We start from the raw sequence: 20,934 nt of genomic DNA, 5'->3' as shown, positions 1-20,934 counted from the left end.
TATCTGCATATTTCACAGATCTACCAGAGCTTTGACAGAGGTGCCAGTCATATCAGCTGGAAAATCCTCCAGAGCCATCTGGAAAACAATTGGATGCATCAGCCTCCAAGGGCAGACCATCTTAATAGGTCCCCTGCCTCTACAGAGGGGAAAAGATGCTGAAAGCCTAGGTCTCAACAGAAGGTGATCCAGTCATGACAAGGGACTGATGTTAATACGCCCCACTTTCAGATCACTCTTCCTGCCAGTTGAGAAAACCAGATGAGTGTGGCTTGCCACATGCATTACACCAATGACATATTGGGACAACCCCATGGTTACCATGAAGTCCTGAGCTGCCCCAGGATGAGTGCCCTCAGCATGGATGTTGAAGTCCCCCTGAACTAACTGTCTTGAGAGTCTTCAACACCACCTTTTAGACCAGCTAAGGCAGCTCAGGCAGCGAGGTGGGTGGTAAACCAGCAGAATCCCTAATCTGTCCCAATTACCCAACAGCCAGTACAATTTTAAATCTTAAATCAGTGGAGGAATTGGTCCAGTTCCTGTTGGCTTCTGGGACTATTCCAGGCAGACTGCTGGTGGTGGAGGTATTCTTTGCACAAGGAGAGCAAGGGCTGCAAATAAGCAGAGATGATTTTATCCCAGCCTGTCCCAACCGTTTTTGCACTTACCGTTTCAACTACTGATTTTTGCCAGATTTTCCTATCTTTTGCATAGGAGCTGACTCCTTCCTCCCTCTCTGTTTGGAAGATGTGGTGCCTTTATCAAGCTTTCCAGCTCTCAGTAAAAAAAGAAAAAAGGAAGCCAAAATATCTTAATACTTACATAAAACAATAAGAAAGGTAGGTTAAAATCTGGAGCTTGTTGGATTCTAGATACCTGAAGAAGTGTTGCAGTTGCTGTAATGGGTTTGTTGTTATGTGCCTCCAAGTCGACTATGACTTATGGCGACCCTATGAATCAGTGACCTCCATGAGCGTCTGTCATGAACCACCCAGTTCTTGTAAGTTCAGGTCTGTGGCTTCCTTTATGGAATCAATCCACATGGGTATGATGTTGGTTTCTTTATTTGATAAAGAATATTTGTGAAAGTGGCGGTAAAATGTGTTTTGTATCTACCCCAGTGTGGCACATGTTGGGGACTTGAGCTCAATAGTGACTCCATCAGGCAGGCCAATTAAGTCGAAACACTCTGGAAATCTATCCCAACCAGTAGTTTAGTGGCAAACTCAGAAGTGCAGTGTCCCTTCAGGTTAGTCACAACCATGTCCCCTTTTTGCTGCTGGTTAAGAATGAGATCCTTTTAAACCTTCTCCCACAACAACAGATATCCCTAGGAACAAATAAGCACGAAAGGGGAGAGTGTTGGCTGCTGAGAAGACTCTTCTCTGTGGCTGACTCACCTCCTGTCACTCTGATTGGCTCCAATCAGCAGGAAAGGACAAGGCATCATGTTAAAAGATTATTCTCAGAGGCTAACACACTCCCTTTTCATGCTGATTGTCCCATAGGATGCTGGAGACATCAGAAAAAAGTATGGGGTCTAAGACTCTCCTAGACTCTGGAGGACTACACCCCTGAATTCCCAACCTTCTGCACGAGTTCTTCCCCCTGTCATACTGTTGTACCTTCTAGAGTCCAGGGGATGAATTCCCTTGCAGTCTCCTCCCTCCTTCGTTCTATCCTCTGCCAGTTTCCTGATGGCAAAGGTATTGCACACACCCCTTTCTCTCTGCTGGAATTGTACTTCGCCTTCCTCCTATCGATTCCTTTCATTATTTTCCCTCTATCCTTCTTCCTCCATCGAATTCACCTTCCCTTCCGACGGAAGCTCCAAAGCTCAGTTTCAGCCAAGTCTTGTTGGGGCAGGGAGCGGGGAGGAGGATCCTGGATACTCAGCCGGTCAGCCCTAGAATAGCTTGGCATGGACCGAGCACCTGTCATCACTGAGGAAGCACCGCAAACCCCACACCTCTGGCATCAGGAGACAGGCTCTGCCAGAAGGCACTGACTTCTAGGAACCACCCATCTTAGGAATTCAACACACAATCCTGGGTTAATAGTCGAGAGCAATCACGGGCCACTGGATCTGGAAGGGGTGGGGGAAAGCTGCAGGACCCTCTCTGTAGTTCTCCACTGCACCCTATTCCCAGTTTGGTACGTCCCTAGTTTTCTCTTCATTGTACTGTCCGCATCACACGATTCACCCAGTAAACTCCGGTTGTTTTTTTCCCCACCCCATAATGCTATATATTACTCCCTGAAAAGAGAAAAGGGGAGAACAGCGCACAACAGCCCAAAGCCGGAGCATCCTTTCCCTCTGCAGCGACCCCACCTCCTTTACTGGTGAAAGTGTTTTCCTTCCGCATAGATGTACACATCACATGATGTCGCACTCCTCCAATCAGGGGCTCCGGGCCGCAGTTCAAACCTTTAGGCAGCGGTTGCTTGTCGTGACAGTGGCTGGTGTCGCTCCCCTCGTCTTTACACCGCCATCGGGGCGCGCTATGGAGAGTCGGCTGGTGTCTCCCGGTCCCTATCGAGCCACCAAACTAGTAAGAAGGGCGGAGGAAGGGGGGAACGCAGTAAAGTAGAGGGAGAGGTTTTAAAGGAATGGGATGAAGGGCAGGCTAGGATGGAGTGCCCTGGGCAAGAGTCTCGAGGTGAGAGAAGGGAGTTTGTGCATGGTTGTCAAACTGCGTGTAGGTCACTGCATAAACGAAGATCCGAAAGGGAAGGGTGCTTCCAGAATAATTTATGCAGAGCGATGTCTTAACTAGCATTCGCAGAGTGCAACAAGGTGTAGTTAGGGGAGGCTCCACGCGTGACATAGTTTAGGAGTCAATTTGCAGCCCTAACTATTCTGTTAATAAAAGCATTTTTAGACTGCCCTTTGGCCCTAAAAGCTCCCCTCCCCCACCCCGCACTTTAGGATCCATTAAAACTATAAAAGGCATTTAAACAACACTAAAACCAAGGGGAATGGAAACGTCAAAATATTCAGTCTCATGATTAACGACTAGTAAGAGCCGGGAGTGGGTGGATGGGAGGCTTTACTACTTGCCTAAAAGTCATCAGGGATGGGCTTTAGTTTAATTTTGTTTTGCATGTTGGAGTAATCACACCTACAGGTTTTCTCTCATGTCCCCATGCAAATAAGCTGCAACTGTCTTCTTCCTCCGAGGACACTGCATGTACATAGAATAGTAGAGTTGGAGGCCAATCTCCTGCTCAATGCAGAAATCCAACTTAAAGCATACCAGACAGTCCAGCTGCCACTTGAATGCCTCCAGTGTTGGAGAGCCCACCATCTCCCCAGGTAATCAGGGATGGGGGACTTGTGACCTTCCAGATGTTGTTGGACTCTAACTCCCATCAGTTCCAGCCAGCATGGCAAATGGTCAGGGCTGATGGAAGTTGGATTCCAAAAACATCTGAAGGCCCACAGCTTCCTGATCCCTGGTATACATGGAGTGTGAAGCCACACATGTGTGATTGCCACACACATAAAAGTCTGTACACATGCTGTGGATTGCTTCCTAGCCAGAAATTATTTCTGTTGAGAACCACTACATATGTTTAGAGAATTCTCCGTCCAATGTTAGTGAAGCTGGTGTTATTAATGGAGTTTGCCTTTTCCCCCTTAAAACTGCATGCTTAAGGTCACACACAAGGTGGTAACTAATCCACATTAGAATCTGTGGATTAGTTCTTTTAAGTATACACTGACAGGGTGCTAACTGCTCTTAAGTGGTCTTGAATATGGGTCTTGAATGCTGATTACTGGTGGTATGGCAAAACATTTGCTTATTTTGAAGAAGCAGGACTTTGAAGTGATCTCTTTGCACACCTCTAGATTCCACACTTCAGAGCACTTTTATGGTCTTGTGCATCAGCCTTTTGTTACCCGTTAACACCCTTGTAATTGTCCTTGCGGCTAAGGTGGAATGTTACTACAATTTCAGTTGTCTTTATGCCTGAAATGGGGATTTTGACATGCAGCAGTAATTCATTGATAGGCAGCACAAAGGTTTCTTGCATATCTGGGAATTTGTGTATATGTGGTCGGTAATGTATCATTTTATAAGCCAATTCAAAATGGCAGATTTTGATGAGTTTCTTGTTGTTTATAAAACCTAAATTTCACTTCTCCTGCCTTGTAGTGGAATGAAGTTACTAAATATTTTCAGGCTGAAATGCCACGGAGGAAACACAGGCAACACTTCAAAAAATATGGGAATTGTTTTACTGCAACAGAAGCAATCAACTGGCTTCATGAATTACTCAGGAACAACAATAATTTTGGCCCTGAAGTTACTAGACAGCAAACTATTCAACTGTTAAGGAAATTTCTCAAAAATCACGTGATTGAGGATATAAAAGGAAGATGGGGCTCAGAAAATCTGGATGACAACCATAACTTGTACAGGTAATATGTAGTCATATTGACCAAACTTTGGGGGGGGGAATAGTTTGACTGAATACAACTTAGTTAATTTCTCTCTCCTGAGTGTTACTACTAAGAGTAGTGTGGTGTGAATTTATTCACAATTTCCGCTGTTGAATAGCATATGGAATTGGAAATTGGCTGCAGCATAAGCTCAAGATCTAGAAGTATAACATCATATGCACTAGCCTTATGACAAACTGCAGGAGATGGTGGGCCTATTCCATCTTTATATGACAAAAGAATTCCTCTTCTTCCTACCTTTCAGTACTTATGTGTGACATATATCCACTACCTTAATGAAAATGGTTGACATTTTTGCTGTAAATATGTTTGAGTGATGAGCGCTTTTCCAAATAGTTAATTACCTTGAAATGCAAACCTCTCTTCAGGATAGCCTGTGAAACTATAATCAGTTGAAGTTAAACTGCTATATTGTAAATGATGCAGTTTTGTGTTTTTAAATTATAGGTTTCCTTCAGTTTCCCCAGTGAAAATTCTGCCACATCGGTGTCCGTTGAGTGAGAACACAAATAACATACCTAAAGAGACAGAAAGTATGTTTAAGTTACATTTCTCCAGGAGAACTCCCAAAAAATACGAATTTCGGAAATGTCAGGTAATAGGTTATCCTTGACTAATTATAGCTGCAATCCTGTGCATGCTTACCTAGTAATAAGTCTCATGGGACACAGTAGGACTTACTTCTGAGTAAATATGCATATGATTGCTCTTTGTATGTCAAATATTTTATTCCCACCTGAGAATAAGTAAAGTTCTGATCAGATACATTTCTAACAGAAAAAAGCAACACTGAAGTGTTGCATAGTGAGCCAAAAACAGAATAGCACTTATAAGATTGCCAGTGTTGGTGTTGACAACTGGTGGCCATCTGATCAAATATGGGTTACAGTGCTAGTTGTCTGCTCACTTTATTCATAAAAGCATATTTGTCCTGATTCTTGTTTGTAGCAACACACCCAAGGCAGCTAGCAGTGTTCTTTAATTACAAATCAAATCTATTTTAAAATAATAATATAAAACAGATTTAATGAGACAGAAGCATCAAATCCAGAGGCCGCTTATGTTCCTAGATCAAATTAATAGCAACAGATATCCCATGTTTATTCAAACTCTATTCCAGTTGAAAACCTGCTGGAACAAATGAAGTCCTCAAATGTTTTGCTAACTTCTGTGTATTTTCTAGTTTCGTCACTTAAAGAGCCATTTCACTTGAGCTAAGAGTACTTTTTAATGGGTTGGATCCAGAGATGCTTCATCTGATGAAGGGATGTTCTCTGGACCCAACATAAAATCTTCTTGGTCTGACTCATACAGGTGTATTGCTTGCAGAAATTGTGCTGTATACTGGCAACAGCTTTTGACACCTTTGTGTCAGGTGTAGGAAACCTATAGTCCTCCAGATGTTGTTGGAGTCCATCTCCCCAGAATCCCTGGCCATTGGCCATGCTGGATGGGGCTGATGGGCATTGTGATCCAACAACATCGGAAGGGCTACAGGTTCCCCACCCCTGTTTTACACTCATGCAGGATTGCTATAGGCTTATTTGTGGGAATGGTTACCTGTCCAATGAGTGATTGTGGGAATATCCATTAGCAGTCTTCTGCCAGCTTCCTAAAAGGATGAGGAAAGATGGATTGTTCTGAGACGGCTCGAATGACTCTCCCCCAACTTTTGAGTAAAAATCTCAAGCATGCATATTTATAACACTTTTATTATTGTACATAGGAAAACACAGAAAATGTGAAAAGTGGAACAATGGAAGAGGATAAGCAAAAGACGATATGCAGCAGAGAAGTAACCCAAGGAGACATTGAAGAAATTTGGAGAAACATTGTTGTGATACAGTGAGTGATAAATGGTTTTCCTCTCTTGTCATTTCCCAACATACCTAAGCACAGAATCATTACCTTCTTGAGCAGATATAATTGTAGCGTTCCAATGATCAGCTGGTGCTTCAAAACATTCTCTTAGCACGTGCCTGATTTTATGTGGTACGCTTTTGCTGGCAGAGCATTCTGAGGATTGAAAATTTTGAATGAAGCAAGCATTTCTATCATGCAGGTTAAAAATAATAGTATTCTAAAGATCACTGCTCCTACTAAATCATAAAAATGGCATAAATTCATTATTATAGCTTCAGTTATGAAATACAGAGTGTGTTTGGAAGAAATAGTATTACTTATGGGAAGAGCATGTGTGCTTTTCCTCTGGCCTCATTCACATGTTAATGTTAAATCCCTCTGGTCAGTTTCTAAAGAAGCCAACTTCTTGCCATGGATAATGAAGCTAGCTTGTTTACCTAACAAGACTTTAGTGCACAATCCCTAGTTCATATGTAACAACAAACCAGGTTTTATGGGAATAAAAACTAAACAGCCGAACTCCTTCCGACCACATGGAAGAAAATGAGGGAAGGATGAAGGAAGGGGGACTGTGCAAGCCTAAGGCTAACAGCTGCTCATGAATCTAATGTTAAGCCATACTGTAGCATTACATATGAATAAAGCTTCTACAATACTTCATGGACCTGGGCTCCTGCTGGGCGGAAGGGCGGGATATTAATTAATTAAATAAATAAATAATAAACTGCTGTGGGACTTTTGAAGATGCCGGCTATCTGGCATCCTTCAGCATTTACCTGTCTACTCTTAACAGATTTACCCTTTCTTATTAGGAAGCTTTACAGGATAATTTGTTTTGGACTAGACATTATGTTGAAAGTCAAAGTGGATTTATATGATCACTCTTCTTCTACTGTACTCTTATTTATTTATTATGGTGACCCAGTGGTGAAGTCTTCATGAAAACATGGTTTTGATTTGCAGGCAGTGGCATGAACAACCCTATAAAATGATATGTTTATCATTTCAGAGTTCCTCAAATTCCAGGATGTGCTGAATCCTTTCACATTTCTGTTTCATGGGAGGCTCTAAAAGTGATGTGCTCTGTTCTCGAATTGTCTGTTTCTTTCTCCCCACAGTTTGCAAACTATTTTAGGTATGCCATCATTGGAACAAGTCTTGCAGCCTGCACAAGTAGTTCCTTGGTACATAATATACAACATGACTAATACAAGTAAACGTGGTATTGTTCTTCTACAAGACAAATCAGGCAAGTCCTGTTTTAAGATCTGTTTTTCCTCCAGTATATTCCCACAAGTGCAGTATTTCTCCCGTTTTGGTAATATAACATCAGTATTAAACTCTAATCATTAATTCCACATATATTTACTGGGAAGCCCCAGTGATTTCAATAAAACTTTGATATAAATGTACTTTATCATCATATCCTAGCAGTAGAGAGGAAACAGCAAATGTGAAGTCTAGAACTTTTGCCACTTCTCAGACGACGTGTTTTAAAACTGTTTATGTCAGTTAAAAGTACGCCAGTGTGATGCAGTGACTAGAAGATCAATTTATGACCCTTACTAAGAAAGTAGCCTTGAGCAAGTGGATGACTCTTGGCCTGACTTCCAACTACGTCACATAGGTATCATGAGGGTTAAAATGAGATATCGTCTCTATATCTTCCAACATATGCTGTTAGAACTCCTTGGATGAAGGATGAAATAGGATAAATAGAAAGAACGTATGATGTGTGCTGTTAAGAATAATAATGAGAACTGGAAAATCTTTATTTTCTCCCTCTGCTGCCTTTCTTGTAGAAGACCTGCCTCACTGGGTACTATCCGCTATGAAGTGTTTGGCAAACTGTAAGTTAGACATAAATTGTTTTTATTTCGGCATCTGACATTTCAAATTGTTAAGCAGAATAGAAATGACTGGTGACATCTATAAGGTTCTTTTTCTTCTGGGCTTCAAATTATCTGGTTTTTAGAATATTTCATGAAGTAAGCAAAATAAAGTCAGAAAGGCCAATAAAGTAGAGCAAAATAATGACAGTGTAGTTCCTAAAGATATACTTACAAATAAAGATGCAACACAGATTTTGGTCATGTATCTGATCTGTACACTGACAGTTCTTAAAATAATTATTTACTTTTGCCACACATTCAGGAAGACAGTTCCATTTGTATAATGCTTCATATGCATGATGGTTAAGGCTGCAATCTTAACCCCTGCCTGTAGGACTTTGCAGAGTAGTGGAGCCACCACCTCAACCACAGCCTAGCTGCTCATGGCAAAACAGCAGAGGATGAGGGCAGGATGATTGGGCCCGATCCCCATGTCAGCTTCAGGCTAGTATAGTGACTGGGCCTGATATCAGCCAGCAATGACTGAGACCAGCTTGATCCCAGGATGGCTTGGCTCCACCCTCAGAGCACCCATTTCGGGGCTTTCTCTGGTAGGGATACTGCCAGTGAGCCTCCATAAGAGGGGTTGGATTACTGTGCCCCATAAGATCCCCACTTCCTCCAAATTAGGCTCTTCACGTTGTTTCCTGTTGTAAATTTTTGAAGTGTAATTCAGTTCAGTATTACTGAGATTTTTTTTCCTTTTGTATTTTAGGGCCAAGAAGTAATGACATGAGCCAGCCAATGTACATGGGCTTTGAACGAGATGTATTCAAAACAGTTGCTGATTATTTTCTTAGCCTCCCTGAACCTTTGCTTACTTTTCAGTACTATGAATTATTTGTGAACATATTGGGTACGTATTCATCTAGATCCTGCAATATCACAAACTTTAATGGCCATTTGAGAATATGAACTAAGGTGCCAAGAGTTTGAGGGAAATCACTTTGTTTACCTTAGATTCAGAATGAAATGTGGCTGCCTTAATAGAATAAGTAATTCAGAACACATCTTGACGACTTTTGGTTCTCTGTGCAATAACATAAAAAAGGTTTCTTAGTCCTTGTACTGAATGCTGAACATAGACCAGCTTGTTATGTGTCTTGCATATCTGGGCTTACTGTTGCATGTATGTTGTTGAATATCTGTAAACGAGCCAATGTTCTTTTCATCTTCACTAACATTTAATCTTTGCCTTAGCTTTTCTGATTTATGTTGCTTGTCTTGTTGCCCTGTCACACCGCCTGCATCTGAACTTGTATTTCATTTTCTGATAGTTTTGTGTGGCTACATCACAATTCCATATAGATCCAGTGGAAAATCTAGTACACGGAATGATTTGACGCTTTCAAAAACTCCACACTTAAACTCTTTCAAGTCAACCGAATGCCTTCTGCTAAGTTTGCTTCGTCATGAGACTGACAAAAAAGATGAATCTGAGTCGAAAACAGTTTGTATAAAGTGCACAGCTGAAAAAGGTTGTGATGTAAAGTTGCAGAATTATAGTGTGGCTTGTAAACATGCCACTATTCAAGAACTAATGGGTGGCAGTTGTCAAAATCTTGCAAGACTGAAAAAAGAACAAGCTCTGCCTCTCAAACTTAAGGCGAGATGTTACTCTTTGGAGGGAATTGCAGATACAGCCTCAAGCAAGTATACTAAAGATGGATTTAAGACGCTTTCTCAAACTGGAATTCACGTAATGCCATTCACAAACAATGAAAACCAACTGTTGCATTCTGAGCATAAGCCAGACTCTTTGTTGGATCTTTGTTCTGACAGCTCTAACCCCAAACAAACTTGTGGCTTCAAGAAAGTTTCCACATCAAGTATTCCAGACCAAGAGCTATCTAGTGATAACTACAAATCAAAGCATCTTTGCAGGTCTCGTAGTTTACGCGGCAATAGCAACTCTAGTTGGTGTGGCATACATGCTCCAGTTGCAGAGATCACTGTGAAACCACATCCAGTAGTCCCTCTTGGACGAAAAGCCGAAAGTACCACCAGACTGGTCACTAAAACAGAAAATAAACTGAGGAATTTTGATATGGCCATCAATAAAAGACTCTGCAAAAGTGCAACACAACTTTCACAAAGCACGTTTTCCCCCAGGTCCCTTATGTTGACTGGCACATCAAGTAAGATTGCTTTTCAGAGCATGGGATTTATTTTCACTAACTAGTTTGCTTTTCTGTTCTTTTTCTTTTTGTAAATCCCAGGGTTTTAAATAACTAAACATATTCAACAAGACTTGTCAAAAGAGATCCTGTGGCCTACGAGGTTAAGTAACTTTTTAAACTAATATTTTGCAATGCAAGCATCAGTATCTTCTGTAGTGCATGCTAATGCAAAGTGTGTGTTCTTCTGTCAATGCTGTGATATTTCTATAATTCAGCATATTTGTACCTAGTGTTTGGTTTTTTTCTAAGCAATTTCTAGAGAAAAGTTGCTGTTGGATACTGACTTTGGTAAATCATACGACTAGTCTCCCAGCATCTAAATGTCTATCTATAGACATTTAATCTATGTGCATATAATTAGACAATAGCACATGTCAGTGTGAAAATAACTCTCTGCCTTCAGTTATTCTTCACCTGCATTACTGGAACAAAATGATGCGAGTTCAAGATCTTGGCAGAGTAGTCTAGGATAGAGCACATAACTAACCCCTTAGCTGGAACAGACTAAGATTGCTTCTTTCTTTCAGGGGGGAAAACTTACCAAATTACTAATTCTGCTTTTGATATTGTTACAGAGAATAATGTCTGTCCCAATTCTTAATTTGTTAGAGCTGTTACAACCTCATTTAGAAAGAGTGGCCATTGAAGCACTGCAGATATGCTGCTTATTGCTTCCACCACCAAATCGCAGAAAACTTCAGCTCTTAATGCGCATGATCTCTCGAATGAGTGAAAATGTTGATATGCCACAACTTCATGATGCAGTGGGCACCAGGTCTTTGGTAAGATTCCTTGCTTTTAAAGATTTTCTTAAGTTATTCCATTGCATCTGTTTTTGTCAAAATTGGGCTTCAGTTTTTCTTCTGTAAATAATAAGTTTATTGCAGTTATCAATCTTCCCTTCAGCTCTGTGGTTATTACTGTAAAGGGGATACATTTTGTTAAGGAATGTGTTATAAGGATTTTATGGCAATATTTAGTACAAACCCCTTTTGTTTCCTAACACTTTGTTTACATGCTTCCAGATGATTCAGACATTTTCTCGATGTGTATTGTGCTGTGAAGAAGAAGTAGACCTTGATGAGTTACTTGCCATAAGATTAGTTTCCTTTCTGATGGATCATCATCAAGAAATTCTAGAAGTGCCAACTTATTTACAGGTTGCAGTGCAAGAACACATAGAAACTTTAAAAACTACTCAGGTGAGGAAAAAAGGTTAAAGCATTTCTGTCACTCTTCAAACAAAAACTCATCGTATGCAGAAATTTTAACTAGTGAACTTGCTCAAGTTTTTGTGTTCCAAATCCCAGGCTAACAAAATTTTCCTAAGTTTCCTATTTAAGGCACTTACTTAAAATGCAGAACTTGACATTTCTTGCTCCTTAACAAAGTTAAGGGTGTTCTGCATTGGTGTACTATTCTTCCCATGTCTTCACGTAATGGTAATAATCCAGAGGGGGCAGGGTGGCTAGATCTGTGCACACAGTAAGGTATTTGCCTTTATGCCAAGCAGCAACCTTCCTGGACTGCATCACAAACTGGTTTTAAAAGAGTACAGAAGCACCAGCATGCATGCTGAGGGCCATCTGAACACCAATTGGATTGCAGTGACTAACATAAAATATCTGGATTCAAATGTACTGTACTACACTGAGTGTGCATTGAATGAATGCAAAAACAACAACAACTTGATGCTTTTTCAGAGGCAAGGGCTGAAAACTTGCTGGCTCTCCAGGTCCGGGGAATTCTCTGTTTATGAGAACAGATCATCTTTTAATGGCAGGGCATCAGACTTGTATTAACACTGTTTAAAATGAATTATTTTTTCACTTCTCTCTTCTAGCACATAGTTGGGAAATGAAAAATACAATTGGGCTCTTCAACAAAATGTTGTAGTATGAGGATTCAAGTTCAGTGTGCCCTTTTCCAGAATATACCTACCTCCCCCCGACACCACCCATTTTCCAGTCAGCCAGGATTCCATGCCCACTGATTTATTTTCTTAAGTTGGTACCTTGGTTCTCCTGCGTTTGCTTATACCTCCCTCTTGTGCATCGAAGGTCTCGTTTTGAGTACATAATCCCAATTCACAGCTAGGAAATGATTTAGTAAAAATGCTATTATTGCTGTTATTATTACTATTATTGTTTTATTATATTTCTGTCCCATCTTTCCACCAAGGAGCTCAAGGTGGTGTACATGGTTCTCCCCTCCCTATTTTATCCTCACAACCACCTTATAAGTAGGTGATGGTAAGTTAGGCTAAAACATAGTGACTGGCCTAAAGTCACCCAGTGAGTTAGTATATAGGGTATATTATCCATGAGAACATTATTCATCTGCTTCACTTGTACAGAGGCCCTGTGTGAAGAACAGCTCTGACCTTTTGTCCCTCCATAATATTTTATGTAGTGTGTTTTCTGCTCAGTTTTCAAAATCTTTTGTGAACATGGGTTTAATCTTTACGTTCTGCTAGAAGGAAGGTTGTCCCATAAGAACTGAACTCCTAAGACATCAAGCCTATACCCATGTACCTGAAAGTAAGACAATGGGCTTTACTTCTAATATATGTGTGAGATTATTCTGTAAAATACGTGGGATACCAGTAGAATCTGGTATTTACATGAAATACAAAATTGGACTTGTCAAATATTTGTAATATAGGATGTGATGCAAAGGATTATTGAGAATAATCTTCACTTAGCTAGTTCTTTGGGGAAGCTGCAGAACTGGTACTCCCAAGTTAGTGGAAAGCTTTTTCTACTGCAGACTGAGGGTTCCTTTGAATGTTGAAGATTGCTTTTTATGGAATCCTTATATTTTGCCTAAAACCATAAGTTTGTTATCATTACTAGCACTGAAGATTTTTATTGCATTTATTGTTCTTCTACAGACTGCTGGATTCACTTACAATTGATAGAGATTCTGTGGTTCAATTGTATTTTGGCCATTGTTCAGTTTGGTTTTCAGTGAATTCTATGGACTTTGAGATCTGATTATCAATTGACAAGAATAAAATTTGCATTATATTACTTTGTACTACAACTGTCTTAATCCAGTGGCCTTTGGTACTTCGATGATGTTACAAAATTGTGACAGTCACATTTTTATCTCACTAAGATTCCATTGATCTTTGGTGTCTTCCCATTGGGAGTTTCAGATACTGTAAGTAGGTCAGTATTGTCATCCCCATATTGCAGATGGAGGGCTGAGAGAATTAAGGCCCACTCAGCAGCTTAGATTTGAACTGGGAGTTCCAAACCTAGAACTCCTACTGTTTAACAAATGCACTAAACCATCTTTGTATAAAATGCCTGGGAAATCTCATTACCTTTGTTTGTTTGCAGATGGAATTTCTAGGGGAAGAACTGAGCACCATATTCCCAACTTACTCCTACTGTAAAAGGATAACTTCTCAGGAATTTGACGAACAAAAGATTTATACCTCTCAGGCAGCAGTTGCTGAGCTTTTAGAAAGCATCATTAAAGACAAAAAATTATCTCTGAAAGACAAGAAGAAAAAGCTTAAGCTGGTAATGAAAGATGTTAAACCTGCTTAGACATTATTACTAAGCAGGGGGTCATTTAGTTATTCTTAGAATTTACAGTTAGTTGCCTGTGGCACACTCGGAAAAACTGGTTGCTTGGAAATTAATGTTAGCAGTGTGGAGGACAAAGAGGTCTGTTTCTGAAGCCTGCTACAACCCCATCACTATTTTGCCGCTTAAAGCTATCGTAGTGCAAATAAGGCTTATGCTACAACAGCTAAATTGGCACCTTAGGCCTGGCAAGTAGGACAAAGATATAACAGCTAAGCCCAAGGTTGCTGTTTTAACCTTGCTGCTAATAACTTGGCATTCTGCTGGGGCATTTACCTGCATTAAGGAGTTCACACCACATCACACCTTTTGCTGAGGTCCAGGTGGCTGCTGTTTTCTGCCTCCATAGCTGAGATGTACAAGTACTTTCATTTTATACACTGCAGGTATGACGGGGGTGTTGCAACCCCATAACGGGAGGCCACAGCATTTTCATATCACTAGGTTCAAACCCCTGGCAATAGAGCACAGATTCTGACCTAGCCTGCCTCAAGATGTCTGTCTGAATGGCAATGCTCTTTGCAAACTAAATGTGCTAGAGGTTTCCTTTTGTTTTTGAGTTGGTACAATAGATCAAGAGCTAGTCTGCAGTACATATTAGCCAAATTTGCTCCCTCACTCACCAGCTAAATGCTATGCATATTGACTTGGAAACAAATTCCACAGTTCAATGGATTTGATCCCAAATAAATGTGCATAGGATTTCAGGCTTAAGGTGTTAATGGTCAACATCCCGTTTTTGCAATTGGCCGCTACTAATGTTATAACTAGTACTCTAAAACTATCTTTGCATTTAGAAAGTTCATGCTATGTTGAATAAGCAGTTGTTTTCTAAGTGTTTCACTAGGTTTATTCAAGGCCATCTGACACAAAATTTATTGTAATCTGCTTGGGGGTAAAGTACAATATCTTTGGCACAGCTCAATACAGGGGATTTCTGTTCTTCTGCAGAAAACCTTTGGGATTTTTTTTTCTGGACAAACTCCTATACAAAATTGTACTTGTCCCAGACCTTTCTAAGCAAGTCTTATGACTAGAGTCCAGCTCTAAAACAAGCAGCTTTTAAATCACCAAGTTGTTGTTACAATTCTCTGTACTCTCTTGCGGTAATGTAGACTTTGTTGGGCTTTGAAATGTTTCTCAAATTCAGCCAAAAGTACATCATTTTGTTAACTTTCTCTTCCCTCGCTAGTTGGCTGCCAGCAAAAGAATTGTTTCATCCTGGATAGTAAAAAGTCTTAAGCCAATATTTTGAGGCAAAGTAGATTTTTAAAACCTGACAACATAAGCTATAATTTTGTGGTCTTTCCTCACCCCAGAATGCCACAATCTTTAAGTTGTGGCTGGAGTGGCTGTGTAATGTACAGCCATGTTCACCGATACATGTTCAGCTTCTCCACTCTTGAAAGGAAAGTTTAACCACATATTCAGTTATATCCACTTCAAGTGGTGGGAATTTTGGGATGCAGTAAGCTTGTATCAAGAAGTCTTCTTACATACATCTATGTAGAGAGATGGGCACAAGACTCACATAGCCATGCAACAGAAGAGAAGATCAACTTTTGTTTCTCTTTTAAGTGCTGACAAAACACTCCCCCCCCCTTGTGTTTGGCAGCTTCTTACTTGGAGCTGCTTGAATAAGCATTCACCAGCTACTGAAAAATCAATAAAACAGCTTTTTACCCCACGCTCAGCAGCGCCTAGCTCCAGTCTTTTAGTTGGGTCCTTCTTGTCGCTGGAAAATCACTATAACCAAATCTTACTCGTATCACTTAGAAGCCCTATTCCTGTTTGACATGTGAAGATGCAGCTTGGGAGCCAAATCAAAATAATGGTGTAGCCAAATTAAATTGCTATCCAAAAAGGCACGTATGTTCTGGACTTCAGCTTAGATCTCTTCCCCCTGACTCCACTTGTATGCAGAACTTAAGGATTCTGTGGTCAATATATCTTTGAAAGCTTTGTTCTACTTATTGTTCAACAAATGTTACGAGAGCTACAAGGGAGCTATACAGCGGTTGATGAAAGCCCTGCTGGATCAGACCAAAGGTCTATCTAGTTTGGTATTCTGTTCCTCAGTGGCCAGCAATAACTCTCTCCATCTGTGTTTTCAGAGGCATACTACTTCTGATACTGGAGGTAATAAGTAGCCACCATCACTAGTAGCCAATGATAGTCTTAATATCCATGAATTTGTTTACTCCCCTTCAAAGTTGTCCAAATTGGTAACCATTATTACATCATGGTAGCAACTTCCATAGTTGAGCTATGTGAAAAAGTACTTTCTTTTGGTTGTCCTGAATCTCTCACCATTCAGGTTTACTTAATGACTGCAGGTTCTAGTATTGAACGTGTGTGTTTGAAAGAGGGAGGAAGGGAGGAAAAAACAACTTTCCCTGCCCACTTTCTGCGCACCATGCATAATTTATACACATCTGTATGTCCCTCCTTACTTCCTTTCTTCTAAACTAAATAGCCCCAAAAGTTGTAATCCTTCTAGCTCCTTGATCATTTTCAATCTACAATTCTAAATGAAACAAGAAGTTAAAGCATAAGAACATTTTAAGAGTCCTACTGAATTTAGACCAAGAGTTCCATCTATTCCAGCATTTGTTTCCAACCGTGGTCAAAGGCTAAAGTACCAACCCCTTGATCATTTTGGTTACCCTCTCCTGCACTTATCCAGCTCTACAGTGTCCTTTTTTGAGATGGATTGACCAGATGGTATTCCAGATATAGTCACACCATGGCTTTATATACAAGCTATGTTTTTATTTTCAGTTGTTTTCCTAATAATTTCCAACCTGGACTTTCATCTTCGCCACCACCAAAGCACCCTGAGCCAACATTTCGCTGACCTCAAGATCTCTGGTTAGTCATCACCACTTCAGTGTATATATATCTGGAGGAGGCACCTTGCCTCAAGTGTCATCACTACACTTACTTATACTGGACCTCGCCATTTTGTTGTCAATTCACCCAGTTTGGAGAGATTCTTTTGGAGCTCTTCACAAATCACTTGAGTTCTCACCATCCTGAATAATTTGTTGTCATCAATAAACTAGGCCACCTCCTTGCTCTCTCCTGACTCCATTTTTATAAGACACATTAACTGATTAGAAAATATCTACTGCAGTCAGCAACCTTGTTGTAGCATTGGTTTTTATCTAGGTTCAGTATGACTAACTTGGTTTCTTGTTTCTCAGTTTCAGAAAGAGTATCCTCAGATCTATCAGAACAGATTTCCAACCACAGAGAGTGAAGCCATCTTGTTTGAAGACAGGCCCGCAATTAAGCAGCCAATGCTCAGCCTGCGAAAGCCAAAGTTTCGTACCATGAGAAATTAATTTTACATCTTTTGAGAACTCCTTTGCCTGATGTTTGTGAACCATTTCTTTGGAAAACAAATATTAGCAACATTTAAGTGAGCAAGTATACACAAATGTGAATTTGTTGAAATGTGCTAAAATAGGTTGGATCTAGAGTTTCCTTGTCATATGTAAAGTCTGGAAATGATATTACTGTTTACAAAATAACCCAACATCTGTACATAGATTTGTTTTTGTATGAGTGGATTTGGGTGAAATGAAGGGTAACAATAAATGTACAGATTTCAACAGCCAAAAAGAAAGAGGTGGAGGTTAGCAAAATTGAGAAAATGAAGCACATGTGCACTAACTCTTTCCAAAAAAAGGCATATCTTTACCTCAGTAAGCTGATACTTGTGTTAATTTTCAAGGTGCACTTTTTAAAAATTGTAAATAAAAATGTAGGGGGATTGATTTTTTTTAAGCGAATATAATAGCTTTGCAAGTAACTTGAGTATATAACTTTTATTTTTTATTTTGCACTTAGTGTAAACTGACTCTATATGGTCTCAAAGGTTTGCATGGTCAGCTGTTGATTGAGAGGCAGGGTAACACACAACTGAGAATAGGAGGCATGGAACATGCTCATGGGGTTCAATAGAAGACAGTGATCATAAAGCTGATCATATTTGCACAGATCAGGCCTTTCATGGAAAAAGGCTTCAACAGCCATAAAGGAGTAATAAAGTTATTGCTTACATAGTTTCCAAAGCAAGTCTGTTGCATCTGTAGTCCTGAAATATTTGGCAATGCATGGCTAATGATAACTGAATTCATTACTTGTGTTTGGACTAGTCCTCCACACTCTATTTGTTCTTTCTTTCAAATTAGACCAGTGAGTTGGATCCAGATTCCAAACTAAAAGACCAAGAGATGGGGCGGGGAGTTAAAAGGCAGGCAATCTGGCATTTCCAAACCCTTGCCAGTTTGCTCTTGCTAGAATGGGAGATGAAGGGTGTTGCTTCCATTACAACCCCCTCCTCACTCGCAGGCTTAGTTTTGTTTTTAATATCTTCCCTTCCATCCATTTCAATAGGAGGAGAACTGATTATGCCAGCTTCAGGCTGATGTAGATAAAGGTCCCGATATAGTGATTGTCCCAACAAAGGAGCTTTGAATCCAAGAAATCAAAGGCCACCGCCAACTGAGCCCTACTGCTAGTGGAAAAACCATTGGCAGTACTACTGCCATGGCTTTCTGTGAACATACAGGGGGCCTCTAAGGCAGATGGACCATCCAGGCAGCAGAGCACCTCCTCACTGGCAGCGCCACACGTCCACTCTACCCCCCCCCCAGCTTTCAGTAGGGATCTGGATTCTTCTGGAAGCCAGCTGAACTGAAGTCGTGACTAATGTGAAAAGTTAATTTCAGTGGGACCTAAGCACAACTTACTTAGTCTGAATCCAAGCCATTATGTCTTGTTGTAAGTGTAGATAGTACGGATTCTTTCCTTTCCCCCCTTTTATGTGTATCCATTGTAGAACATTTGTGTTTACAGCATGTATCTCAATATTTAAGTTAACTTAGATTTTTTTTAAAAAATTGTCCAAGGAAACTTGTTCAATAAACTCTGACTTATTGCTGGTTATTCAGTTGTGTTTTGTTCAGAAGTGTGTTGCAGAAAGCCTGTCAAACTGCCCAAACTGAATTTTACTAAAGGATCTACAAGTTTAGGAACTAAACACACAATTGCACTTTGAGAGTTAAATAAAAGAGAACGGGAGTAAGAATAAGTAGCACATGAAAGCAGGGCTGTGGAGTCGGAGCCGGGAGCAATTTTGGAAGGAGTCAGAGTCGGGAGCAATGTACCGACTCTGACTTCCAAATAAATTTTTATTGACAAGAAGCAATTTTGGGTGGAGTCGGAGTTGGACAGCAGAAAAATAGAGGAGTCGGAGTCGGACAGTAGAAAAATAGAGGAGTTGGAGTTGGAGTTGAAGGTTTGGTGTACCGACTCCACAGCCCTGCATGAAAGTCTATACAGGGTACCTTTTCTGACACTAAGCACTGAATTTAGATTATCTGCCTTGGCAGTATGCGCTGGGTTAAAGGCTGCAGTGGTAAATGGAAGGCCCCAACATGTGTTAGCATTTGATAGCTGATGAAGGGCTAGTTCAAAAGACCAAAGATGTATTGAGTTGCTACAATGGTCATGTTGCTTATTCTAAGGCTTTTATTATGTGGCCTCTTTTTCATTTTTTATTAATTGTCATCATACTGGTTTTTTAGATACCTTCATTTCCATGTAAAAGTTTGATATGTTTATCCTTTTTTCTTAGCGCTCAATCAGTTGATTATTGTCCCCTATCTCATCCCTGAGCCTGTCAATCCTTCTAAACCACTATTTGCTTTTATTTCTAACACTCATTTCCAATGGAAAAAATAGGCCAGTATTCCTGATAATTTAATGCTCCCCTTCCCATTTTTTCTTCATCGCCCCTACACTTGCAACCTATGCCTACAGTGCCTTTTCTATCGAGGATTCCCGTCCACAAAATTTATTGAATTTTAAATAAGGCAAAGTCATCATATAACAACTAACCTTAATGTTTTCAGCCCCACTGATTTTTTTTTTGTTAGAACATAATTTCAAAATACTGTTTTCAAAGATTTTTGTCTAGCACATATTGAAAATCAAAGCATATAGCTGGAGTAGAGGCTGAAGTTGGCAAGGCTGCAAAAACTGCAAAAGAGGCAAATGCTATATTAGGATGCATTAACAGAAGTACAGTTTCCAAATCATGTGAAGTATTAGTTCCCCTCTATTCAGCACTGGTTAGGCCTCATCTTGAGTACTGCATCCAGTTCTGGTCTCTGCACTTCAAGAAGGATGCAGACAAACTGGAACAGGTTCAGAGGAGGGCAACAAGGATGATCAGGGGACTGGAAACAAAGCCCTATGAGGAGCGACTGAAAGAACTGGGCATGTTTAGCCTGGAGAAGAGAAGACTGAGGGGAGATATGATAGCACTCTTCAAGTACATGAAAGGTTGTCACACAGGAGGGCCACGATCTCTTCTCGATCATACCAGAGTGCAGGACACGGAATAATAGGCTCAAGTTGCAGGAAGCCAGATTTCGACAGGACATCAGGAAAAACGTCCTAACTGTTAGAGCCATATGACAATGCAACCAATTACCTAGAGAGGTAGTGCGCTCTTTGACACTGGAGGCATTCAAGAGGCAGTTGGACAGCCATCTGTCGGGAATGCTTTGATTTGGATTCCTGCATTGAGCAGGGGGTTGGACTTGATGGCCTTATAGGCCCCTCCCAACTCTACTATTCTATTATTCTAAGCCTGTTACACTTCTTGAAACGAGGGATATAGGAAGCTGCCTTATACCAACTCAGACCATTTCTAATCTAGCTCACTATTGTCTGCAATAGCGCAGCTCTCCAGGATTTCAAATGGGAATGTCTAGGAAGCTTTACTGCAGAGGTTGTATATTAGTCCTGGGACCATTAGTTGGTGAACTATGCGCTTCACTAAGCAGTTATTTATACAGACCTAAATTTGGCACATCTATTGGGGTGTGACCTTTTATGCAATCCGAAGCTTC

The 20,934-nt window shown here is 40.4% G+C and overlaps 1 protein-coding gene across 2 annotated transcripts; it reads left to right on the top strand.

Annotated features, from left to right (window-relative positions):
* Positions 1–2,429: 2,429 nt before the first annotated feature.
* DEPDC1 (DEP domain containing 1) lies at positions 2,430–18,953 on the top strand. Of its 2 annotated transcripts, XM_061633398.1 has the most exons (12): positions 2,430–2,555; positions 4,164–4,429; positions 4,919–5,066; positions 6,198–6,316; positions 7,453–7,583; positions 8,137–8,184; positions 8,942–9,082; positions 9,504–10,364; positions 11,016–11,188; positions 11,432–11,608; positions 13,754–13,939; positions 17,212–18,953. In XM_061633398.1, the coding sequence occupies exons 1-12, from the start codon at positions 2,508–2,510 to the stop codon at positions 17,350–17,352; spliced, it is 2,439 nt and encodes an 812-aa protein (XP_061489382.1). In that variant the 5' UTR covers positions 2,430–2,507; the 3' UTR covers positions 17,353–18,953. The 2 variants fall into 2 exon arrangements, with proteins under 2 accessions (XP_061489382.1, XP_061489383.1); XM_061633399.1 differs by lacking the exon at positions 9,504–10,364.
* The last annotated feature ends 1,981 nt before the right edge of the window (positions 18,954–20,934 follow it).

Source organism: Rhineura floridana, chromosome 6 (assembly GCF_030035675.1).
Source record: "Rhineura floridana isolate rRhiFlo1 chromosome 6, rRhiFlo1.hap2, whole genome shotgun sequence".
In the NCBI taxonomy this organism is placed as follows: Eukaryota; Metazoa; Chordata; class Lepidosauria; order Squamata; family Rhineuridae; genus Rhineura; species Rhineura floridana.
The sequence above is the reverse complement of the archived record's forward strand: the minus strand, read 5'-3'. Positions and strand labels throughout refer to the sequence as shown.